The 27,515-nt window shown below is 40.9% G+C and overlaps 1 protein-coding gene across 5 annotated transcripts in view; it reads left to right on the top strand.

Moving 5' to 3' along the window:
- The window catches only part of NRP1 (neuropilin 1), a 151,263-nt gene that overhangs the window by 37,309 nt on the left and 86,439 nt on the right, over positions 1-27,515 (top strand). For all 5 annotated transcript variants that reach the window (XM_055428093.2, XM_088844151.1, XM_055428098.2 and 2 more), the window contains one exon: positions 20,999-21,180. In XM_055428093.2, coding sequence (XP_055284068.1) covers positions 20,999-21,180 — 182 coding nt within the window. The remainder of the gene's footprint in view (positions 1-20,998; positions 21,181-27,515) is intronic.

Here is a 27,515-nt window from a genome sequence, read left to right as displayed (position 1 = left end):
AAAAATTAGGAAAGAAGAAAATCTGTAGAGAAGGTTTGCATTCTTAACCAACAGAAGTGGGAAACATGTTTGTTATGTCTGTGGGAAAAGTACGAGATAAGGTGTCAGAAGACTTGAGTTTTTTTTTTTAAACTTTTAATTTTATATTGGAGTATAGTTGATTAACAATGTTGTGATAGCTTCAGGTAGACAGCAAAGAGACTCAGTCATTCATATACATGTATCCATTTTCCCCCAAACTCTCCTCCCATCCAGGCTGCAACATAACATTTGGCAGGGTTCCTGCTGCTATATAGTTAGGTCTTTGTTGTTTATCCATTTTAAAGACAGAAGACTTGAGTCTTTTGACACTAAAACTAATGCTGTGATCTTGGAAATTCAACTTCTCTGCATCTCCATTCCTGTGGTTAACATAAAGAAATGGAACCGGTTCATTTCAACTTCAGACACTGTACATGACTATCTTTATTAAAAGTACAAAGCTTCTCAGTCGTATCCCCATTTCATTAATTCTCTGCTTCCAGGAAACATTTTGTAAACATGTTTTAAATGTTCGTGGCCAACGAATTTGCAGTCTCTTTAGAGTTTTTTCTAGCATTCTTGCTGACATTATCTCTTTTGGAAACTGCGTATTTGGTCCACTCTCTGTGTTCCCACTAATTTCTCACTGCTCTCCAGGTCTCCACAACACACTTCTTTCTGTTCAGTGACTCGCTGTGGCTGCTGTTGTTCACAGTTGTCTGGAAAAGTCTTGTTTCCAAATTACAGTGGCTTTCTTTTTTTCTTGCCCTGAAGCAACCGATGATGGGAGAATATGTCTATGTTTCTGTTCTCCAGGGTCAGAGCTGGCTGGGGCGTAAAATTCTTAACCATCCAGTTTAATCCAAATGCATTGAATTACAAAAGTAAATGCAAACCGTGGGCTGCATATCAGGGAGATTATGTAAGTGAAATTAATTTTTAGAACCAGATTGCATTCGTTAAGCCTGGGATCTTAATGTGGGCCAACAAAAGTGTCCCATCAGCTTACCAAGGAGCCTGAGACTTTATTATTGCCCAGATAATAACTGAAAAATCTCAACTTTGCAGTTTTATAGACCAGTTTGTATCTAAAAAGCAGGCGGTTTTTAAGAGCATCGAATAAAGGTTGCTTTCTGCAGACACCTGCAGCGTGACTATTTATAAAAGTACCCAATCATTTGTCCCCTCCTAAAAGTGCTGTTGGCATAAGAGGACTGGGTATTTAATCCATAACCCACCATACACTGCACCCCATGGTGGCAAAGCACACACGGAGCCAGAAGAAAGAGATCAAGAAAGCATTAAAAATGTCAGGCCACAAGCCATGTTTAAATGATTAGGTGAGACGCCGTCTTGGTTTAACAATGGCTGGGCACACCTCGGGGGGCCTGACCTCCCCCACTTGCTCTGTTTAGATGGGTTATTGCAATCTGTTCTGAAATTGAATTTCAGTTTGTTTCAATAGCATTTTGCAGTAAATAGGAGTGACTGTGGTATCTTATTTGTGAATCTTGATGTAATAATCAGAGGTAATTGAAGCATGCACAAGCCACAGAGACTTATGACATGTTTTTGAACAAGTATTGACTGATATGAAACTAATTTAACAAAAACTGGAAATCAGACTCCACCGAAAATGCGTGCACAGAATTCAGAGTCTGATGCAACTGCACCAACTTTGATTTAAAAAAAAAATGGCATGTTCAAGTTCCCTTACCTTTCCTGAAGGAGTTTGGGTGCAAGTTACTGACAGGCAAGGTTGTGACTTTGGGACTCCGGCTAATCACCTGCCTGCTAGAGTTAATCATTTGCCAGTCCTGGGGTTTGAGGTAATCCGTCGGTCTCCTGTCATCTCCACCTCCTCAGTGGCTCCCATGAATAAGAAAACCTCTTGTAAAGGGAAGCAAGCACACAAAATTAACTCCAAATGGCAATGTTCTGTGTAAACTAGCACAGACTTGGAATCTTTTTATTTGTAAACTAATCTTCTTAGATAAGATTGTTCTGTATTTGTGCATACACTAATATATGTGCATATAGACATATTCCATTTGGCATTACATATAGGCTCACTGACAAAGTGCCTGCTGGCCTTATATTCCATTTTAATGCAAGTCTGAGTCTAAAAAGGAGAAATGCAAGAACAAAACCTGTAATATACATCTCTAAGCCGAATAACAGAGATAACCAGAGCAGGGTGCACAATTCCCCTTAGGCTCTGGATTTCAAGAGGGGTGAAACACATTTGAGGACAATAATTTGAAATTCAAATAATGAAAAGAAATAGTGGAAAATGCTTCCGCAGATACTGACCTCAAAAACAAATGGGTAGATTTTTGTGTTCAGGCGCTACAGAAAGTAGAATGAATTGTGTGTCATGTGCCCCGAAGATCAGTATAAAAATAAAGTCTATGAAACCTTGCGATGCTTGTCCCTTGACTGAAGGAAGCAGAATACAGTGGTGATACAGGAGGGAACGTAACGGAGAGAAAATAATGAACAGCTTCATTAGGCAAAACTTAGCATTTGTATGTGTTTCTAACACATACTAATGTCCACTGGATTGGAGACTTTATGTGGAGCAAATTTCTTTAAAAGGGAGTGAATTACAGCCTCTTAACATACAGTTCGGGGAGCCTGGTGGGCTTCCGTCTATGGGGTCACACAGAGTCGGACACGACTGAAGTGACTTAGCAGCAGCAGCAACATACAGTTCTGGAGAAGGAAATGGCAACCCACTCCAGTATTCTTGCCTGGAGAACCCCACGGACAAAGGAGCCTGGTGGGCTACAGTCCATGGGGTTGCAAAGAGTTGGACACGACTGAGTGACTAACACAAACACACACAACATACAGTTCAAAGTGCATAAATGTCACCATTATCCATAACATGACCAGGGATGGCAGAAGAGATGAAGTCTAAACACTGTATTTTTCTAAGTAGAAATCTTGAGGACATGGACCTCATTAGAACCATCATTCCACCTGTGGAAACCGAAACAAGTAGACTTGACAAAAGCATCTAGGGATTTATAGACGTAATACTTATTATCACTAATAGGAGTTGGGCTTCTAAGTCCCAGAACATCTAGCTGAGGCTATGCCCCTAAGTATTTGGTGCTTTCTTCCAAAGAGCGGTGGTTGTCATGATGGCTGTTTTAATAAGGTTTAATGTAATTGGAACAAAAGCAGTACACAGCTCCTTGAGTTTTCCCAAAAGCAATTGACATGGTTTGTCGAAAAAATTTTCGAAAGTGTAAGGTGTTTTTTTTTTAAACTATTTACTAAACAGTGTAGAAGATTGTATTTATTATCAATGATGTCAATGTAGGAGTACAAAATAGAGGTTATGCCATGTTTGTTCTAGTGTTTTCTTGTTTGTTCAGTTCCTCAGTGTGTTAACTTATTTCCAAGGAAACTATTTTTGTTTCTGACTCTCATAAAAGTCCAAGATAAATAGAGCAACATATTTTCTACCGACAAGAAGTATAATCTTATCAGAGAAATGAATAAGGCATGGTAACACCTAAAAAAATAATTCTAGCTCAACATTGAGCAAATCTATAATTACTCAGTCTGTACTAAATCAGGGCTCCATAAATTCAAGGGGAGGAAACATTTACAGGCAATTGAGTCTAAGAAAAACTTCACAGAACGAGTGAACCTTGAATTGGGCTTTGAAAGAATGGAGTTTGGATTGGCAGAAAAAGGAAAAGAGAAACTCCTAAGGAAGAGATGCCAGAGTAATTCTGTGCAGTTATCCTTAGATGGGGGATATCAGGGCAGTTGTCCCTGACTTTCAAGGGCTAACACTTGAAATTCCCCTGGCAGTACAGTGGTCAAGAATATACCTTCCAAGGCAGGGATCATGGGTTCAATCCCTGATCAGGCTAACTAAGATCCCACATGCCTCAGGGCCAAAAATCCAAAACATTAAAAAAAAAAAAAAAAAGCAATATTGTTAGCAAATTCAAAGTGAAGAGTTTAAAAATGTTCCACATCTTTTTTTTTTTTAAAAAAAATAAAAGCTAATACTAAGAGACATAGTAGAGTCCCTGGAACTAGCCAGGGCAAAGCTCCTTCAGTTTGTACCTTAAAATGAATACCCTGCAACCTCGACTTGCATTTGACCTCCAAGTCACCCTTACTAATTTTGTTTTTACTCTGCCATTTATCTACTAGGATTCATATCGTATCGTTTAACTTTTTAAAGACCATTATCAAAAGTTATGTTAACTAGTTTTTGTTGTTGTTCAGTCGCTAAATTGTGTTCGACTCTTTGCAACCCCACAGACTGCAGCACCCCAGGCTTCCCCGTCCTTCACTATCTCCCAGAGTTTGCTCAAATTCATGTCCATTGAGTCAATGATGCTGTCCAACCATCTCATCATCTGTCGTCCCCTTCTCCTCTTGCCCTCCATCTTTTCCAACATCAAGGTCTTTTCCAACGAGTCGGCTCTTTGCATCAGGTGGCCAAAGTATTGAAGTTTTAATTTCAGCATCAGTCCTTCCAATGAGTACTCAGGATTTATTTCCTTTAGGATTGACTGGTTTGATCTCTTTGCTATCCAAGGGACTCTCAAGAGTCTTCTCCAGCACAGAAGCATCAATTCTTCAGTGCTCAGCCTTCTTTATGGTCCAACTCTCAAATCCTTCCATGACTACTGGAAAGACCACAGCTTTGACTATATGAACCTTCGTCAGCAAAGTGATATCTGAACCAGGTTTAGATACTGTTTTTTAAAAGTCCAGTTTAGAGCAAGAAGGAAATGCAGTGTTTTGTTTGTAGCCCCAGCAAAGTCTGGGCTTGCCCTCTCCCTGAGATAACCTTGCAGCTGTGAAATAGGAGAGCATGGTCTGGAGGCTGAGGAAGACACGCTGTTGCAGAGATGTCCTCAGATTGTCTTCCGCTGGCACAACTTCTGTTTCTTTTAGCTCCCCTGCACCGGCATGCTATTGGTTCCCCTCTTGTCCCTGAACTTGCTGCCTGGACCCCCACTCAGACTCTGGACTCCATTCTGGGTGCTCAGTGTGACTCTGGGTGAAACACTCGGGGGTTATTTCAGTCAGTTCACTAGTGAATTCAGCAATGAATCTCCTGTGAAACCAGTGGTTTGACAAAATCAACCGGCTGGTCTATAGACTTGTTGGCAGTAAGGACATGTCATAGGATTCTACTGGCTCACTTTTCAAGCTTGTACCACCAGGAAAAGCATTTTAAAAGCCTTCTCAGCCTTTCAGAAAAGAGTGCTACACATATATAAGCTATTACTACTTTTTTCACCCAAAATTTTATATATATAATTATAAGCTATTACTACTTTTTTTCACCAAAACTTTTGTATATATAATTATAAGCTATTATAAGCTCATATATAAATGTAAGCTATTACTACTTTTTCCACCAAAATTATATATATATAATATATGTAAATATATATTTCATGCATGTTAAGAATACTTTTCTTGTTAATTTTAAAGCTTAATGGGAGTAAAAATAAAAGCTTTTGCTAATGGTCTCCTACTATTTGTCTGGAAAATTTCCATTGAAGAGATCAATATTGTTACTTATCAGACATTTACCCAGCCTGTGTTTGACATGTCTGTCACCCATTAAGGGGAAAATATGTTTGAAGACACTGGATTTTAAAGAAGAAAAATTCGAGAAGCTTCAGATTGAAGTTATTATATTTCAAGACTGCCAAGTCCAACATTACTTCTGCTTCTGTAGCATTTGAACTGTTGTTAACCTGTGTTTCTGAGTGTGCATTCGTCAGTGAATAATTAGGGAGATATTCAGTAGTAAGTCAGTGATAGAAAGGACATTTGACTTCCAAATTTACAAAAGCCTACTTTAAGGTTTAAAATATTATGAAGGCTGTGTGTGTGCTTAATTAGTGAAAATGGGTATTTTTTTCTGTCAGGGAAGGAGAATAATCTGAGTCATTAAGGGAAATGTCCTGGATTAGCGACATTTTTACAATGCAGCAATAGTCTTACTATATCACACACACACAAAGATGTTAAAGGGACTATAGATTGGCATGAAATTACATACTATTTTGAAGAGGGAGGCAGTAAGAGAAAATTCAGCATAGAAAGTTAACAGTTAGAAAAATAGGAATGTTCTCTGTCCAGAATTTGGAGTTTGGGGCTGGCATACTTAGTTTGTCAGAAAGTAGGGGCTTGAACAAATATTTATACAGCCATATGCTCTTAGCAATGCTATGCACAATAGCCGAAAGGTGGAAACAACCTAAATATCTATAGATGGATGAATGAACTTAAACAAAAATATGGTATGTGTGTAATGAAATATTACTCAGCCTTACAAAGAATGAAATTCTGATACGTGCTCCCATGTGGATGGGCCTTGAAGATGTTATGCTAAGTGAGTAAGCCAGACACAAAGGGACAAATATTATATGATTCCATTTATATGGGAGCACCTAGAGTAATCAGATAGAGAAGGCAATGGCAAGCACTCCAGTACTCTTGCCTAGAAAATCCCATGGATGGAGGAGCCTGGTAGGCTGCAGTCCCTGGGGTCGCTAAGGGTTGGACACAACTGAGCGACTTCCCTTTCACTTTTCACTTTCACACATTGGAGAAGGAAATGGCAACCCACTCCAGTGTTCTTGCCTGGAGAATCCCAGGGATGGGGGAGCCTGGTGGGCTTCCGTCTATGGGGTCACACAGAGTCGGACACGACTGAAGTTACTTAGCAGCAGCAGCAGCAGCATACTTAGTTTGTAAAAGAAAACTCAGCAGAATAAATTAAATGTTTTCTTTAGCATCAGAAAGCCAACCCTCAAAGTCAACCTGGGAAATGCTTGTGTTAAATTGACATCCAGGCTTCCCTTTGACCTCTGATTCCATCCACAGGGGGTTCCTGGGTCAGCCCTTCCTTGTCCTCTACACCTTCCTGGATTCTTGCTTCCCAGGGCTGGTTTTTTATTTACAGGACAAGAGCCCCTAACTCTTGAGAGCCTAGTTCAAAACCAATAAGAAGGGCAGAGGCTGGAGCATGTGGAGTAGAGGGAGTGGGAAGGCAGAGAAGGTTCTGGAAAGAGAGGACAGTAGACATCTAGCCCTTCCCCCATCCGGCCCTTCATGACACAGACACCACCCCAGGTCCCCAAAATTCAGTTATAGAGCCTTTCAAATGGATACATGCTTTCAAAGTGCTCAGCATCCCTGGTTTGCTAAAATAATATCTCAGCAACCTTTGAACAATTAGTGATTTCCACGCTTATCTGTGTTTTGCTTGGTTTTTTGGTGTGTCAATCTAATAAATGAATTCTTTAAATTTTTCTCTTCTTACAATACCAACAGAGTTAGAGTCAAGGGGTATGATGGTTATGCTCAGAGAGGTGCAAGGCTGTCATTTGAAAGAGGAACTAAATGTAGTCTTTAGGATCAATGAGTGGAAATCACATTAAATACTGAAGAAACATTTATTGAGGGACCGGATCTGAGGCAAAGTCAGGAAGACTGGGGAGCCTCGCCAGGCACTAAAGATGGGCTGAGCTCCCTGCCTGGATTCTGTGTGTTTCCTCTTCCTGTTGGTTTTTGAACAAAGCTGAGCAATCCCTCTGTGGAAATCTCAAATTAAAAGTAGACCTTGATGATCATAGTAATCTTTTTCATCATCTCTTGAAAAGTGAGATGCAAGGATTTGTCTTTCACCATAACAAAGTAGAAAGTTTTGGTTTTTCTACTAATTAGATTTGAAATATTCAGTTCCTTCAGTGTTCTGGACTTCAGTTTTCTCATCTATAAAATATGATATTGGTTCCTTATCCCTTAGATCTCTTCTCATGGTAAACTTTTGTTAGTTCCATTCATATGTGTGTTAGCTGCTCAGCCACGTCCAACTCTTTGCAACCCCATGGACGTAGCCCACTGGGCTGCTCTGTTGGTGGAATTCTCTAAGCAAGGATACTGGATGGCCATGTTGGGTGGCCATTCCTTTCTCCAGGGGATCTTCCCGACCCAGGGATCAAACCCAGGTCTCCTACATTGCAGACAGATACTTTACCATCTGAGCCATCAGGGAAGCCAGTCCTATTCATGGTATTCACCTTAACATCAGCTAGGTAGTAAAACCAGTGTGTTCCTGATTCCTGTGCTCAGAGACAGACATTGTAGTCAGTCCTGTGATTCAGCCCCTTTTTACCAAGTATAGACACGGTCTTACCTATCAGCATCATATTTCTTTAGCCTGAAACAGTTGCTAAAACAGTTTCTCAAATCACTGATTCAAATTAAACTTCTAACATGTAAGGCAGAATAGGAGAAGGAATTAAGCTGCCAGATTTATCTCCATCTTCTCAAATTTATGTCGTTAGTTACAAACTTGATTCCTTCCCTGGATTCTTTTTTTTTTTTAATATCTGACCTGTGGCTAGTGCAAGGTAAGTGACTTTTCAAAATAACATGTAGAAAATACTTTCTTTTCAACACTAGTTCCACCTGTATTATATAATAAAAGGGTCTTATGATCAACGAGATTGGTATATGTTGGGTTAAACCAAGTTAAATCAACATTTCATGCTCATGGGACTTCTCAGAGCCTTTATACTGACACAAATTATGGATATTCACAAAAGGAACATTGTGACGTGCAGCATTCCCAAATGATTTGGGGGGAAAAACTTTTTTTTTTTTTCATGAAGCATTTCATAAGACTGGTGTTCTGAGAGACACATTTGGGACCAGTTTGCTATGATTTCTGCTTTCTACTTTTTTTTTTTTTTTAATAAAAGAGCAAACAATAGATTGCAAAATGGTGAGAACAATAATTATATGATCTAGGTAATTTGCTATTATAAGAGGAAAAAGCAATCAGAATTAATGAAATATCTGAAATATGAGGTATTTTTTTAACTTTGATTTTCTTGTTCATTGTGGATTATTTTGTTCAGTCTTTTTTTTTGGGGGGGCCCACTTTGTGTAATATGGGCTGTTAGCTACCCGACCAGGGATTGAACCTCTGCACCTACAGTGGAAGTAGGGATTCTTAACAACTGGACCTCTAGGGAAGTCCCTGAAATATGGGGTATTTTTAAAGTAATATAACAGCTTCAAGAACTGCCATGTTTTGAATGTTTTCCCTAAAAAGATTCTCAAAGGATCTGTTTTATTGTGCATTTGTAAGTGAACACTTATTTGCCCCAAAATCAAGAACTAAAATTCTGGAAAACTGCCTTATTCCTATTTCTCCCTGTAATTGTATGCTATCAAGTCTCTTAATAAACTTTTATTCATAGATAGAGCTGTGAATTTTAGCCCTTCACATTAAGAGCGTTCAAAGAAATTTGGCTGTTTACGGAATAGTAAGTTAAATCATTTTATGTATTCTGGTTTTCAGTGAAAAAAAATCTCCTTTCTTTTTGAAACAATTAGTCAGAGGAATAAAGGTGTAGGACAGGCTTCTTTCTTCTTTGCTTACCTGTCTTGTTTTTACAGCTGAGTCTTTAGTATTATCAAGGGGAACATTTTATACCATTCTCTAGCTTGTGCTGTGCTTAAGAGAAGCTTGTGTTTGGAAATGCTCCCTTTATGCGATGTTTTATTTTACCTAGCTTGACCATATTCTCTTTTCCTTTCTGTTAAGCTTACCATAAAGATATTTGGGGGCTGGGGAGTAGATGAGATGGTAGGATGAGGGCCATATGATCTCCTGCTTGGGTTAAATCCATGCTGCAACCACAGAGCCATTTCTGTGAGCTGACCCTTTATGTGGTCATATGGTTAAACTTAGCAAGACGGTGCTTCTGCTCTTCGGCTACCCGTAAAGTTTATGGCCACTGCTTGCCTTTCTTCTAAACACACAATTACTCCTCAAGGTCCGTATAAATCATGAGGCCACCTAGGTCATTAAAATCCTCTCCTGTCTCCGTGAACTTGTTCATAACTCAGAGATAGTTAAAAGCTTGCTTTACACCGATTAATTATTCAGTCTGTAAAGCAAATCAATGATAAGAAAAAAATTTTGTAAACTAATGTTTAGGCCAATAACCAGTGATTCTCTGCATATTTTTGTCTGTAGCCAGTTTGCATGTTTTAACACAGACAGAAACCCTCAATGACACTTGAAGTATTTTATGTCCACAATAGACTTTTCTGATAAAAATTATTCCCTGTATCACAAATTGACTTGTGGTTACAGAATATATTCTAGATTTGTTAGTATGACTACTACTAACCCAGTCATCTTCAGTTAAAACACCTGATTTTCACTTGATAGAATTTTTAATAATGAAAAATTTGTAAAAGAGCCAACACCCTAAGCACAAAAGCTTCGGATGCTAAGAATGACTTACAGCAAACAGAATGTTGCTTTCAATAAACATGAGGGATTAAGGAAACTCTGTCTACGACATGATCTATTTTTCTGCTGTGCATTTCATTCTAGCAAAATAAATGCATTGGGCCCATATCTAAAAGTTTCATGTTTCTTGGCTATGGTTAGCTCAGGGGTTTGTACTCTTAAGTAAACCTTAAGGGTCTGTGAACAGAACAGCACCATTTTTACTTGGGTCGGTGCCAACTGCCCATCCTAAAACTCAGCTCAACCTTTCTTTTACCACCAGTACATCTGAAAGGAAGAAACACCTATCTTTCACTGAACCCATTTTTTATTCAGCATCTTTTGGTTTCCAGTTTTTTAGAAAAAAATGGGCAATCGTTACAAAATCAGAGTCTCCCCCACTCCAGCATAAGCTCACCTACCTGATGCTGAAAATGTTCTACTGTGATTACTGCAAAGAAAGAGAAAAAAAACCCTTTAAAAAAATGAATATTTGCCAACTTTAGTTCCTGCAGCTCTGATTAGCAAACTACCTGGATTCCCACTGAATAATTACTAATGAATCAGGAGGATTTTTTTTTTTAACTCTTAAAATTAACACATTAGGTCCTATCGTCTAAAACAGAATTATGGCTTTATTTCTTTCTCCAAAGAATTAAAAAGGAAACTTGCAGATTATGATCTTGCTAGACATTAAGACAGAGTCGCTGCTTTTTTAGAACCGGAAGTTGCCCCCTGGTGTGTCTTCACCATACCAATTAAGGGGACATTTTGAGCAAATTCAGCACTGCATGCCGACAGCACTCATCCAATTGCAGATCATTAAATCAGTTGGGTACATCAATGGAAACACTTAATGGATTTAGTGATTTCTTTAAAAAAAAGTATTGTAATATATATAAATTAGCTTCTTTAACTCCATTATTGACTATGGCTTTAATTGGGATGGCAGGGAATGTGGTGGTTAGATGGCATCACTGACTCAGTGGACGCGAATTTGAGCAAATGCCAGGAGATAGCGAACAACAGAGGAGCCTGGCATGCTGCAGTCCATGGGGTCTCAAAGAATGGACACAACTTAGAGACTAAATAATAACAACAACAACAACTGGGGCAAGGCCTATTGTCATTCCAAATAGTAATTTTCAGAGTATTGGGTTATGTTGATAGATTCCCCCAGGGAGATATTAACAGCAGTAGCCACACTTCTGCACTACCTAGACTACAGTCTATCTTGAACTGCATACGATATACGATTTGGAAAACAAAGCTGTGCGCCACTTGGTTTTCTGTGCATTTTTCTCTTTGCTCCTCCTTCATTCCAGCCTCATTTGAAGGGGATATAAATATGTATTATTTCACTGAGTCCTGCCTCTCATCGTTGCAAGTTATTTTGTTCGTTTTTGCAGGTGAGCAACTGAAGCTTACAGATGTCAGTAAGTGACACGCAGCTAGTCAGTGACAAGAGTGTGAGGACTTGGGTCACAGCCACCCCAGTTTGGTTAATTTGATGGATGTCCAGGCAGGTAGCACCTCCTGCCCCATGGTTCCCTTTGAGACTTTGTGGGAGGTCAAAGATGGGGCACGTCTTAATAGATTAAAGGTGCAGGAGTGAGTCCTGAAGCTCAGAGCCCACACCAGAACCCAGTTTTGTTTTTTTGTTGTTTGGATTTTTAATATTTTTTTTTAATATTAATATTTACTAGGTCTTTGTTGCTGGGCAGGGTTTCTCTAGCTTCAGTGGTCAGAGTCTACTCTCTAGTTGTGGTAAGCGGGTTTCCCACTGCAGTGGATTGATTCTCTTGTTGCAGCACACAGGCTCAGCTGTTATGGCACATGGGTTTAGTTGCCCAGCAGCATTGTGGAATCTTCCTGAACCAGGGATCGAACCTGTGTCCCCTGCATTGCAGGCTGATTCTTCACCGCTGGACCACCAGAGAAGTCCCAGAAGCCCGCTTTTTAACACCCCAGCTCTCTCTCCACTTTATTCCCGTGAGAAGGCTGAGAAAAGAGGAGCAGAGAGAGGAGAACAGGCTTTATTTAAAACAAACAAACAAAACCCAAAACTTTAGGATTTAAAGTAAATAAGAAGGAAGTAGATGTGTCCAAGACGCCCCCTCTTGTCACTTTTTGATGGCTTGACTAGCTATATAAACCCATCTTGAGACAATCCATGAAAGTTAATTCCTTTTTTTTTTTTAACCCTGAGAACAGTGGAAAGTTGGCAAGAAGTAAAAATTTTCTATGAAATAGGGAGGCGAACAAGTTGTAAATGATGTTAATATCTTCCAGATGGCACCATTTTACTTGGGAACCAAATTTATTGTAATTAAAGGCATGTGAATTTTTCTATAAATACTGAACTTTGCAAGTTTGACACTGGACGACTCCATTACCTTGGAGTTGTTTTAAGGGAGGCGTCCTTGATCTTCCATTTGATCTTCCATCTTTGGATTTCATAATCTGAGTTTAACCATAGAGATATTTTCTCATGTGAAGCATTTTTTTTATCTTCTATGCCAATAAATCTTAATTATAAAGTGAGATGCCACAGAAATGAGAAATTCAAACTCCAAACATTTTCTGATAAAATTATATATATTTTGACCATTCTTTTACACCATGTCTTGAGTTCTTTTATATATTTATTTTTGGATTAAGCTATTATCACTCTTCTGTCTCTAGACATATGTGTTGGACAATTTTGCAGTGTCTGTTTTTGCTTCAGTCAGAAGCACATGGCTCACTCCAGAAACCTGCTTTCCTTTCTGCAGTTGAGGACCATGGGCTCAGGGCTCCCAAACCAACAGCCAGTATGACCTGAGAACCGGCGGGTGGGACCTCTGCCCTGTTGTCCCCTTTGAGACTTTAGCTTCCAGCCTTGCTGCAGTTTCCCACCCCTGCCCTTTGTCTTACCCTGGATCCTACTAGCCTTTACCCTTTCAGGGGATGTACATGGACCATCCCCACTGCTTGAGTTTGTACTGCAGTTTCCAAGCTTCATGTATCCATCCAGAGCTGGGTCTGGGTAGTAGGCAGAATCCTCAAGCCTGATTACACAACAGCTTCTTCTAGATACTCAGTCATCTGTTAATCTAGGTGCTGCTGTACAGGGATTCTGCAGATTTAATTATGTTGCCAGATCAGATGACCTTGAGAAAGGGAGGTTATCCTGGGTGAGCCTGGCCTAATCAGGTGAATGCTCACTAAGGACCCAGCTTTTCTTGAGGGGTTTTGAAGCATAGGAAGAATCCAGTGTGAGGGAACGTCTCTGTTGCTGGCTCTGAAGCTAGAGAGAGCTGTGTGGCTAGGAAGGCGGGTGGCCCCTGGAATCTGAGAGCAGCCCCCAACTGGCAGTGAGCAAGGAGATGGGGACTGTAGTTCCCCAACTGCAGGAAACTGCCACAGCAATATGAACTGTAATGAAGACACAGAACTCAGATGAGAATGTAGCCCTGTGGACACTTGACTTCTGTTTTATGATACACTGAGTGGCAACCCTAGCCAGGCCAGTGTGTGCCTGCATGCTAAGTAGCTTCAGTCATCTCTGACTCTTTGTGATCTCATGGACCATAGCTCGCCAGGCTCCTCTGTCCATGGGATTCTCCAGGCAAGAATAGTGGAGTGAGTTCCCATGCTCTCCTCTCAGGGATCTTCCCAACCCAGGGATGGAACCCTTGTCTCCGGCATCTCCTGCATTGACTGGCAGGTTCTTTACCACTAGCATCACCTGGGAAGCCTTTGACCTGAGCTAATAAATGTGTGCTGTTTTAAGCCCCTATGTCTGGAGTGACTCATTACACAGCAGCAGGAAACTGCTACCTGCAAAATGTTTATTATCACAATTTCTCTCTTTTTCTAGTTCGTCTTAACAAGCCGTGACCCCTCCCTTTGATTCAGTTCAGTTCAGTCACTCAGTCGTGTCCGACTCTTTGCGACCCCGTGAACTGCAACACGCCAGGCCTCCCTGTCCGTCACCAGCTCTTGGAGTCTACCCAAACCCATGTCCATTGAGTCGATGATGCCACCTAACCATCTCATCCTCTGTCGTCTCCTTCTCCTCCTGCCCTCAGTCTTTCCCAGCATCAAGGTCTTTTCAAATGAGTTAGCTCTTTGCATCAGGTGACCAGAGTACTGGAGTCTCAGCTTCAACATCAGTCCTTCCAATGAACACCCAGGACTGATCTCCTTTAGGATGGACTGGGATGGACTGATTGGATCTCCTTGCAGTCCAAGGGACTCTCAAGAGTCTTCTCCATCTAACTCCCTTTGATTAGTCCTTTGTATTACTGCAGTGAAAACCATTTAATATTTCTTTTTACTCCAGTAAAAGTTTTTCCTTAAATATTTTCCTTCTTCACTTTCGTAATAACTTCATTTCCTGGGACTGTTCACTTTTACACATATTGTTATACTATTAGCTAATGAGATGGCTGGATGGCATCACCAACTCGATGGACATGAGTTTGAGTGAACTCCGGAAGTTGGTGATGGACAGGGAGGCCTGGCGTGCTGTGATTCATGGGGTCGCAAAGAGTCGGACGCGACTGAACTGAACTGAACCTGAATCATTTTCTATGGATGATTAATATCAATAAAATTATCAGTAAAATTTAATATCAATAAAATTATTGATATTCATTATTATGGCCCTGAGGCATTACAAAAGCTTAAAAATGAAAATGTTAACATGTGAGATCAAGCTTTGTGAGTTTCACTGTACTCTTGATTATTTGAGAAGGGGCTATCTGACTATGATGCATATGGCAATCTTTATTGAGCTTTAATTAAAGGAGCCACACAGGAAAGGTGTCAGGTGGATTCTGTGGCTTTGGAACTTCCTGGAGGAGAATGATCTGGAGACCTATGGACAAGTAACGAGAGTAACACTGTGTGGGCCTTTGAGGAGGACAATGACGCTGAACAAAAGACAGTGTTTGTAGCAATTTTTTGATTCAAGAATGAGATGTTTGATATCCCATTCACCATCAGTGGAGTAGGTTACTAGAGAGAGATGGTTTGGCTGAAGTACATGTAGCAGCCACTGAGCAAAGCTGCCTGGTCTTTTAGCTCCTGGCTCTTCATGGCTCTGTGGCATAGACCAGGCCAGCCAGCGGTCACACCTGCACCCTGGGACTTGTGCTTATCTCAAAGTTCAGTAGACAGTAGACCCTTAGTCTCCTCATAGCTGGAACCTGAGTTTGGGTGATAAGATCACCATCAGTGACCATCACTTGACAGTGGGGCAAGAGAAATGCCATCCAAATCCTAACCTGCTACTCCAATGTCTCACAGGCAGCCACCTCCATATGGAAAAAAATGCAGACAATGTCAACCGTCTAAAACGTCATGCAAATCCACATAAACACATGACAGTGAAAAAGTATTACTGCCAGCATTTCAGAAAGTATGAAATCCTATCTGGTTCATTTTAACTTTCTAGTACTGCCTCCCCCACCCCCGCCCTGCCAAATACAGGGAGTTTCATTGATCCTGTTGTTTTAAAAACAAAAGGCAAAGCCTTTGATTTATTTATCCAAATAAAGCATCATTGAAGATACTGTTTTCTGACCAATAAACGGAGTTGTTAGCTGCATCGCAAGGTGTTGATTTCAGACTTTATGCATAGATATTAATGCTTTCCAAAATAACTTTTATCTGATGACAAAGGAACACTTGTTCATTATAAAAATTTTGAAAGATACAGAAATAATAATAATAATAGAGAATCTCACCACCTAGAGATAAACACTTGTTAACACCTTGCATGTTTCCTCCCTGTTCTTTTACTTCATACAAATAAAAATAGAGGATATCTTGTATACAGAGTTTTATGTTCTGATTTTTCACTTATTTATCATAAGCATTTTTCCTTTGTTAAAGAAACTTTTGTTGAACATTCTTTTTAGTAGCTGCATAGTATTCCTCCATATGAATGTATGTAAATCCCTCTTACTTCCTTTCTATCTGCCTTATTTCCATTTTCCCCATTATTATAAAGCTTCAGGAAATACTTTTTGCATATATATTTGACATTATTCCAGTTTATTTCTTTTGAATAGATTTCTAAAGAGTCCTTTACAACAGAAGAGACTGTGAACCTTTTAAGGCTTTTCTTATATTTCCCTTGATTAGAACATTGCAAGGAAGCCAGAACAGTTAGGAGGTGGATCATGTAAAATCGCTTAGAAACACAGATGAAAACTAATTGGCCCCTCCTAGCTCCATCATTGTATATTTTTATATCCCTGTCCTCTTTCTAATACTCTAAGAAAAAAAAAATCTGTTCTCTCTTGGGGAACAGGGAAGGTAATTCTTGGGCAGCAGTACAGTAATCGTTTACAGCTTGCTCAGTTGGGATGGCTATTAATGCCTCGTGTAAAATAGACCAAAGATCCAAAGAAACACATTTTTGCAGGTGAAAATTATGTTAGCCAGCATCATTTCTCACTCTGGTTTATGATGTCAGGTTTCGAATTTCTCCATTATTAACGTAGGTATGCACGCAGGGGAAGATCCTTTTGGAAGGAGATTAAAAAGACACCATTACCTAAAATCCCCCTTCTCAACAACTCGAGGCTGTCCAGAAGCTGTGAGGGGGGTTGGTACAGTAGCTTCCCATACAGACAACACCCTGCAGAGGATTAATTGTTTTTTTTTTTTAACCATTAACGGCCCCACCATAGAGTCAGGGGTCATTTGCACTCAGAGGAGAAAACCCGACTTAAATAAAGTGTGCTATTTGTCTATTAAGCACTGCATACCTAGAAAGCTTCCCAAACCACTCTTTAGTGACTGAAGACATTTCTTTATTTTCTCATCACTTTTCCCCTTCCTTGGCCATTTCCCTAAAACCATAATTTAAACTTTCCAGAAGAAAATAATAATAGTAATCTCTGAGTAATCCTTTCAAGAATTCTTAGAAGGAAATCTTTATTCTTTTATCACTCTTATGGGAAACGTAACTCGTGACTGCTATTAGGATTCAAAATGTTTTTACCACCCACATATACCCAGGTAGGGTGAGGGCTGGAGATATGTCAACAAGATGCCTGGGACTTAGGAAGCCTGGGCTTAAAGCCAGGAGCACTCATGAGAAGAGCTCCCACACCACCACTGCCCTAGCCAAGCCTTCACACCTGAAAAAGGAAACCTTGGGGAAATGTTTTTAATTGTAAGAAGGTTAAGCAGAGAGAGCTTTGCTTTATTCCCAGTAAAGTTTGGCTGCTTTACCATTATTCGTGCAGGAAGTGAAAGCTTTAAGGTAGAAGGTTTAAGAAGAGCGATGGGGGAATTCCCTGATGATCCAGTGGTTAGGATTCTGTGAGTCCAGTGCAGGGGGTCTGGGTTCGATCTATGGTCAGGGAACTAAGATCCCACAAACCATGCAGCACAGCAAAAATTTTTTTAAAAGACAATTTTTTTTTAAAGAGATGGCTAAATCCATAAGATGCTGGCGTTCCTATGATGAAACGTGGGGCAGTGATGTCTGAGGAAGGGCTTTCCTGCACAAGTGAGTGGTACACTGTGGACCCAGATGCAGCCTCCTTGTCACCTGGAACATTCTTTTTCTGGAGCAGGACTCCAGAGAAACAGATGGGTTAACTCTGTGAACCCTCCTCCGTGTGCTATGTCGCTTCAGTTTTGTCCGACTCTTTGTGACCCTCTGGACTGTAGCCAGCCAGGTGCCTCTGTCCATGGGGATTCTCCAGGCAAGAATACTGGAGTGGGTTGCCATGGCCTCCTCCAAGACATCTTCCTGACTCAGGGATTGAACCCAAGTCTCTTATGTCTCCTGCATTGGCAGGCGGGTTCTTTACCACTAGCGCTGCCTGGGAGGCCTATGAACCCTCCTCTAGCTTCTCTGAACTAGAGTCCAAAGACACCATCCCCAGCTCTCCTCCCGAGCCCAAGCTCATGGGTCCAGAATGCAAGTCAGACAGGTGCCTCCAGGCTCACCTGTACAGGTCTCTGGTATCAGGACCAAGGATGCTAGCATCGCAAGGAACGCAGTGCTTGCCATGCCAGCAGCAGTAACAGAGCAGTGCAGCCGGCTGGGGGACTGAAATTTGCAAACTCAGGATCCTGGGCCTCAGGCCAACGCAGACTGGGTGCGTTGCTGTGGTGACACATTAAGTCTCTGGGGAGGGATGCTAACACACCAGCTACATTCCTGGCATCACATTTGCCAGTGAGAAACTTATGGAGTGGAACTGGTCTCAACTTCAGAGAGGCTGGCTGCTTTTTTAACTTCCTTGGCAGTATCACCCTTCGCAATTTGTACGCGTACACCCTCCTGAATATTTACATGAATCGCTCTCTGTGATACATTTGGGGGCGCCTGTCGGATGGTACCAAGAAGGAAGGTGCTAAAATGATAGCAGCATCCTGGCATATAAATGTAACTATTGTGTCCCTGAAAAATCCCATTGCCTAAAATTGGCACTTAAGATGCAGTGACTTATCTCTTGCTGGATAGAACGTCTAGTCCCTCTGCCCCTTTTAAAAATAGCTTTTACTGTTGGCAAGAGGAGAGCTTAGAATTTACCACTAGCAGATAATGTGAATTAAAAGACTAGCTTCCTCCCATTACACATCCCCAGCAGTCTAATAGCTGAGTTCTCTCATACCTGGGAGAGAGGTCTCTTTGCAGAAATGCCCTTTAGTCCTCAGAATGGCTGACCCACCTCTCTGATTTGTGTCTGGAAGGCAAAATGCACTAGGATGTGGCCACTTAGTATTCAGACCATGTCGGGATGCAAGTAAAAAGCCTATAGAGCAGTGCTGGACGCACGGTCACCAGGCCAAACACAGCCAGCCTCTCAAATCACAGTTAAATTATAAGCGAGTGTGGGGTAAACTGCGCAGACCTGCCAAGTCAATGAAGCTGCAGATATAAAAGGAATTACTGCATAAATGCAAGCTTGTGAGGCTTTCAGGAGTACAGATGGGGGGTTCTTTCCAGTGGCCCTCGGTTGACTATAAGAAGCCACTGAGGATTTTGAACATAACACCATCTTCATCCTCTTCCTCCTCCTCCTCCTCCTTTGTCTAAGCATGCAAAGCATCTCCCAGTGTGTAGAGAAACAAACAGTTCCTCTGTGTGTCTTCACAGTTTTTCAAAGGACAGTGATGCTCACTGGCCACTGATTGCTCTTGCAATCAGCAGATGCAGCAGGGGAAATGCAGTTAATACAATAATTCACATATGTTAATACTTCATTCCATCACTGTCAGCTTTATTTTCTTCTTGATATACACAAGGCTGGCACACAGTCTTAACTGATGAGGTAATGTCATTTTTAATTGAGAGAGCCTTAAGCTATCCACTTGGACTCATGATAGCATCTTTGCAGTTGTCTCATGAGACTTTACATAAACGTAAGTCGTGTCCTGGACAATTTGAAAAGGATTGCTAAGGGTGACATTGGTCATCATGAAGATTTCCCGCACTTTGATCTCTTTTAAATTGCCAGATGCAGTTTATGTTACTGCCATATTTTAGCCATTCCTGAAATGAATATATCCCAGGATTTTTGAACCAAGTTCAACAGGGAAATGCAGGTTTGAAATGAATGGATTGTAATGTCTTCATGTCAGTTCTAGAAGAAATATGGAATCCAAATGAGATTATCTGGTTATCTGAATCCTAGGTGACTTGGCAAAAAAATAATGAAAAGGAAGAGCAAGACATTAAGAAATAGATAATGCCAAACAAAGAAAAATATTCCTGTTTTCCTAGGAGATGCTACTTTACTGGAGATGGATTTCCATATTTTAGAAATGGAGAAGGTTCATCTAAGCATATGCATTATCTCAGTGCATTCTTTAGGCTAGTATTTTATTGCTACTCCCTTTATCATTTATCTCAGTGTATTATCATTAAGCCTGAATTTTTAAAAATCATATCACTTTGATGATTCCAAGTCTGTTACATTTTCTTTTCCAATGACAGCATTCCTTTAAAGATTCAGGCTGGTAGTAAAAACTTACTTTTGAATTTTAAATAAACTTTTTTCCTTGTAGAGATTGTGTTCTACAGTTCAAGTTGTAGTTTTGGGGGAAGAAAATCTTTGTTTTGACCACAGTGGATACTGAGAGAGGTTTCTTCCTGCGAAGCCTGGAGTTTGGTGGAATGGAGTTAAATAGTAAAGAATCTGTTTATTATTCTGTGGCCATATGTTTAGAGGGTCGCTCACAGAAATCAAAGTATTATTCATGGAGAGCTCCAGCCAGGGAGACATTTTGAATTCATAAAAGAACTTCACAGTTTGAAAAGAATGCATAGCAGTATGTATTGACATCCCCCACCCAACCCCAGACAAAGGAACGCAACTTAATAATAGCGAATTGTCCTCATGAGATTTTCCTTTTTCTTGTTAATTGGTTACTTTAACTGACATTGTCTGCAAGTATAATGGACACCATTATTCTTAACAGTTCTGTGTTAGCAGACGATGTGCACGGACATGATGTAGTCCATTTTAATTATTTCATTTTGCTAGACTTTCTTTTCCCCCTCTCTGTGCAATCCAGCAGTGAATGCAGATAGCACGTATTTTTTCTCCTGACAGACGGTGGTGGAGAATGCTGGCTTCTCCATGACTGAAATCAGAAGGACTTTCCTCCCTAACCTGATGCTTCTTTCCACCTTTGCCTCAGGTATGACTATGTGGAGGTCATCGATGGACAAAATGAAAACGGACGCGTATTGGGAAAGTTCTGCGGAAAGATCGCGCCTTCTCCCTTCGTGTCTTCAGGGCCATTTCTCTTCATCAAGTTTGTCTCTGACTATGAGACACACGGCGCAGGATTTTCCATACGTTACGAAATTTTCAAGAAAGGTAAGTGACTTGCAGGAGACCAAGTGTGACTGAGTGGTCACGAACCTCACTTGATCTCGTGAAAGACAAAGTGAAAAGGAAGACCAGGAGTAATGTTTTTAATCTTTTGGTAAAAAGTCAGATATTCCCATTACAAAAAGTGTTGAAAATGCTTTGCACAAAGGAAAGTTGCCCACTGTATGGAGGAAGTATGTTTAAAAAGCTGTTTAAATGTATTTTAAGAGTCAGAATTTCATCATTCTAATATACTGACCAGTGTTTTTAAAGTATATACTCTGTAAAGCTCCTTTAAGAGCATTTATTCTTTTCTTTCTTCTTCAAAAATAAGTTGGATCTACTCTTGAAGTTTTATTTCTTTCATTAAAAAATGCGTGAGTCCCTCTTACCTAAAAATCATGTATTGGGCTGGCCAAAAATTTTGTTCAGGTTTTTCTGTAAGATGTTATGGAAAAAATGAGAATGTACTTTTTGGCTAGCTCAGTACATCCTGTTCCCTTTATTTTATTGCAAAATTCAAAACTGGTCGCTCCTGGGAAAATCCAAGCAGTAGTCCACTAGCTTTAGAATTTCAAAAACTTGTGGAGTAAGAAGCTTTCCATTAACAGAAACATGGTTGGGGCAAGAACTTCTTGGAGGAAACAAAATAATAATGCTTTAAATGACATTCCCCTTCAGAATTAATTATCCACTTGCCGCCTCCAAAATAATCACTTACTAATCTTCTTCATTGCCTTCAAAGAAAGGCAATGCCAAAGAATGCTCAAACTACCGCACAATTGCACTCATCTCACACGCTAGTAAAGTCATGCTCAAAATTCTCCAAGCCAGGCTTCAGCAATATGTGAATCGTGAACTTTCAGATGTTCAAGCTGGTTTTAGAAAAGGCAGAGGAACGAGAGATCAAATTGCCAACATCCACTGGATCATGGAGAAAGCAAGAGAGTTCCAGAAAAGCATCTATTTCTGCTTCATTGACTACGCCAAAGCTTTTGACTGTGTGGGTCACAATAAACTGTGGAAAATTCTGAAAGAGATGGGAATACCAGACCACCTGACCTGCCTCTTGAGAAACCTGTATGCAGGTCAGGAAGCAACAGTTAGAACTGGACATGGAACAACAGACTGGTTCCAAATAGGAAAAGGAGTACGTTAAGGCTGTATATTGCCACCCTGCTTATTTAACTTATATGCAGAGTACATCATGAGGAACGCTGGGCTGGAAGAAGCACAAGCTGGAATCAAGATTGCCAGGAGAAATATCAATAATCTCAGATATGCAGATGACACCACCCTTATGGCAGAAAGTGAAGAGGAACTCAAAAGCCTCTTGATAAAAGTGAAAGAGGAGAGTGAAAAAGTTGGCTTGAAGCTCAGCATTCAGAAAACAAAGATCATGGCATCTGGTCCCATCACTTCATGGGAAATAGATGGGGAAACAGTGGAAGCAGTGTCAGACTTTATTTTTTGGGGCTCCAAAATCACTGCAGATGCTGATTGCAGCCATGAAATTAAAAGACGCTTACTCCTTGGAAGGAAAGTTATGACCAACCTAGATAGCATATTAAAAAGCAGAGACATTACTTTGCCAACCAAGGTCCGTCTAGTCAAGGCTATGGTTTTTCCCGTGGTCATGTATGGATGTGAGAGTTGGACTGTGAAGAAAGCTGATCACCGAAGAATTGATGCTTTTGAACTGTGGTGCTGGAGAAGACTCTTGAGAGCCCCTTATACTGCAAGGAGATCCAACCAGTCCATTCTAAAGGAGATCAGTCCTGGGTGTTCATTGGAAGGACTGATGCTAAAACTGAAACTCCAATACTTTGACCACCTCATGCGATGAGTTGACTCACTAGAAAAGACTCTGATGCTGGGAGGGATTGGGGGTGGGAGGAGACGGAGACGACAGAGAATGAGATGGATGGATGGCATCACCAACTCGATGGACATGAGTTTGAGTGAACTCCAGGAGTTGGTGATGGACAGGGAGGCCTGGTTTGCTGTGATTCATGGGGTCGCAAAGAGTCGGACACGACTGAGCAACTGAACTGAACTGAATCTTCTTTCAGGGCTTCCTTCGTGACTCAGTGGTAAGATAATAGAGAATCTGCCTGCAATGCAGGAGACCTGGGTTCAACCCCTAGGTTGGGAAGATCTCCTGGAGAAGGAAATGGCAACCCACTCCAGTATTCTTGCCTGGAGAATCCCATGGACAGAAGAGCCTGGAGGGCTACAGTCAATGGAGTCACAAGAGTCAGACATGGCTCAGTGACTAAAGCAGCACCATCTTCTGTCACAATGGTGTATATTGGGACAGGATAGAATCTGAGAATGTATCGTCTCCCAGGTTTGAGGAATTAAACTCGCGTATCAGCCAGTTAATAAAAATTGTATCTTTATCTGGATGTCACTGTTTTCCACAGCAGCCTGTAATTCCTGCTATGAATTCAGTCCCGCCTTCCCTTTTAAGTTGACATTAATGTGTGGGAGACCCTCCAGGGACAGAGGTGCCGGATTTAAATGTATTGTCCTGAAATATATCAAAAAGAGCTTTATTTAAAATAAATGACCCAATCAAAAAATGGGCCAAAGAACTAAACAGACATTTCTCCAAAGAAGACATAAAGATGGCTAACAAACACATGAAAAAATGCTCAACATCCCTCATAATCAGAGAGATGCAAATCAAAACCACATTGAGATACCATTTCACACCAGTCAGAATGGCTGCTATCCAAAAGTCTACATGCAATAAATGCTGGAAAGGGTGTGGAGAGAAGGGAACCCTCTTACACTGTTGGTGGGAATGCAAACTAGTACAGCCACTATGGAGAACAGTGTGGAGATTCCTCAAAAAACTGGAAATAGAACTGCCATATGATCCATCAATCGCACTTCTGGGCATACACACCGAGGAAACCAGAATTGAAAGAGACACATGTACTCCAATGTTCATCGCAGCACTGTTTATAATAGCCAGGACATGGAAGCAACCTAGATGTCCATCTGCAGACGAATGGATAAGAAAGCTTTGGTACATATACACAATGGAGTATTACTCAGCCATTAAAAAGAATGCATTTGAATCAGTTCTAATGAGATGGATGAAACTGGAGCCTATTATACAGAGTGAAGTAAGACAGAAAGAAACGCACCAATTCAGTATACTAACACATATATATGGAATTTAGAAAGATGGAAATATAACCCTGTATACGAGACAGCAAAAGAGACACAGTTGTATCGAACAGTCTTTGGGACTTTGTGGGAGAGGGTGAGGGTGGGATGATTTGAGAGAATGACACTGAAACATGTATGTTGTCATATGTGAAACGAAAAAAAATAAATAAATAAAAGGATTTTACCCTGAAAAAAAAAGAAAAGAAAAAAATCTGCTGCTGCTGCTAAGTCATGTCAGTCGTGTCTGACTCTGTGGACCCCATAGATGGCAGCCCACCAGGCTCCCGTCGGTCCACAGAGTCGGACACGACTGACGTGACTTAGCAGCAGCAGCAGATTTTTTTCTTTTAAATAAAGCTCTTTTTGATATATTTCAGGACAGTACATTTAAATCCGGCACCCATCTAGCCACACCAAATTCGAAATCTAGCCACACCAAATTTGAAAGCCTAAGGTCTTGTGAGTCAGTGGCCACCGCGAATAACAAAAAAGGACTTTAAGCATTTCTGGGAGCATTGCCACAACTTCTTTAAATTTCAAAGAACTCTGGTACTGTCCCATATAAGTATGGATAGATGGAGAGAACTTTCTTCAGAAATTCATCTGAGCACCTGTTTAGAAAGCCTTTAGTATATATAACAGCAGACGTAGGATCTCAGTGGGCTCACATGACTACGTATGTATTTCCTTGTGTTGTAAGCTGTTTGACCTCTGTAAATCCACATATGCGTAGGTACACGCAGGCACAAACATACGCATTTGCTTGCTTACCTGTATCTGACAGCATCAAAGAAAGAAAGTGTCAGAAAAAGAGGTAAAAACAGCTCTTCATTGTCAGTGTTTCTCAGAGATCTGAAGGTGGTGGATGGAGAAATAGTGAGATCCTCCCTAAGTCATTAAGAATTCTGCTTCCTTCCAGATGAACTCAGCCCTCAAACTTGTGTTAGTCTCAGATGCACTGTGATTTCCCCCTTTCCCCACCGCCCAATGCCATCCTTGAGACTTGAAGCCTTATTTTCTTCTTTCTTTTCTTGCCTCCCTACATCCAATATAGCTGCTACTTCTTTTGGATTTTCATTCAAAAGTCTGAGAGAGTCACAGCTTCAGAAATTCCGAATCACCAGACTGTACACCTGAACCTTATATAATCTTATAAATCAACTATAGCTCAATTAAAAAGAGAGTGTCACAGCTTTCTTTCCACGTCCACTGCCATTGAACAAATAGAACTGTCTAATGGTTATCCCCATGCTCTCTACACATAGCCTCTCAAACCATCATCAAAATGCTATCCCCAGAATGCCTATGACAGGTATTTGTCACCTGTCAGGTGAAGCCTCAGTGTTCTCCGAGGTCATGCTCGGGCCTTGACATCAGCTGCTCCCAACCTTCCTAGCTTCACTTGTACGAACTCACGGCCTGTCTTCCTGCCCAGGTTGGTTGGGTGTGCTGGGTGAGGCCCAGCAGATCTGCATGTGAATTTTGATTGGGCCACTGCCCATCTGTGTGAATGTTCAGAGCCTTGGATTCCTCATCTGAAAAATGGATAACAGTATCTAGCACTGGCTCTTTGTGAAGATCAGTTGAAATGAAAACAGGTAGCAGAGCATGTCCCAAAAGTTGTGTGCCATATACACTAACTGTTGCAAGGAAGCTGGTCCCTCCAAATTGTACAACACTCTTTCTCTCTTCTGGCTTAAGCCTCTTAACCTCCATGGAAACCTGGCTCCCAGTTTATTCTTAATTAATGTACTTTTCATTTTCCTACACTTACTCAGCTTGTCCCCTATTATACAACACAGATATACACTTATAGATACTGTATGTATATATACACAAACACAACTGTATTTCACTAACCAGTATGTTTTTCCTAAATATTTTCAAGTTTTATCACGTATATGTGTCTCATTTCCCAAATAAATTAGTACCAGCTAAAAAAGAAAGCATCTTTCTCCCTTGTTGCACATTCTGTAGTTCTCACAGATACTCCATTGAAAGTCATGAACTAGTAGAATACACTCACACACACATAGGTTCACGGACATTCTTTCCTTGAAAGCAATGTCATGATAAATATTATAGAACCTCTGTTCTTTGAAAAATATAGCACTACTTTCAGGCTGCAGCAATTTCAGATTTCTTCAAAACACATAAATTAGACTAATCATAATTGAACAAATGCATTATTTGTTCACCTGTGGGCCTTGAGGATTTCTGGCAGTAGGTTACAGGGCCATTTTTGCATCCCTAAGGCTACATTTCTAGATGACCATTTTTGCCCAATGGGTGGCAGGGAGCAGTGCCCACCTCTCCCCATGCCTCCTGGAGCCCCCAGGATACCCTAGTTCTCTTCTTGGGTACCCACAGCCCTCCTCTTCACAGATACTGAAACCTTGGGCCATCAACCCTAAAATGATTCCCATTCAGCTAAAGAATTTCTCAAGGGAACCCCAGCCTGCCCACCTCCCACCCTTCCCTGTCCTTCCCCTCTTATCCAGGCCCAGATGCTAGAAGAAGCTGTACCATTTCCTATGGGTCTCAGTCAGGGAAGGGATGGCATTTATTGAGAGCAGGATTGGTGACTTCATATGTTATTTGATTAAGAGTCTATATATTTAAGTATAATTCCAAAGAGGATACCTTAGCTGTCATCCTTATCCATCCTGATGGTCCTTAACAATGAAATGTGGGATGCCTGTGGCTACACTGGATGCTCTCATTCTTACAAATAACTGGGAAAGCATGGCATCGCTGGGTGCCACTGCTGTGTGTGCATCCCTTACCCAGCAGCTCACACCCTCCTGGGCACCCTGGCTGCTCACCCTCAGTCCTGTTTGTGGCTTGTGTGTTTACCCCGGGATCCCTCAACCCTCTCCTGCCATCATCCATTGGGGGAAGTGCTCCTTCAACTGTGGCAAGCTTGTACAATAAAGAATAAGGAACCCATTAAAACAAATTTTGATGTCTAATGGAGAAAGTAAGAAATTACAGAAGCAGCTTTGAGTTTGAAAGGCTTTATTTTCCAATCCTAAAGCCCACGTCTCATGTGTGATGCACAAAATCTGAGTATCAGGAAGATTACAAGGTCACCAAGGCTACACAGCACATTAGCAAGGCAGTGGAACTCAAATCTCTTGGTGCTTCATCCAGCTTGC

Source organism: Moschus berezovskii, chromosome 15 (genome assembly GCF_049115385.1).
Source record: "Moschus berezovskii isolate FMDL1 chromosome 15, NW_MosBer_1.0, whole genome shotgun sequence".
NCBI lineage: Eukaryota > Metazoa > Chordata > Mammalia > Artiodactyla > Moschidae > Moschus > Moschus berezovskii.
This window is presented reverse-complemented; position numbering and strand designations above follow the sequence as displayed.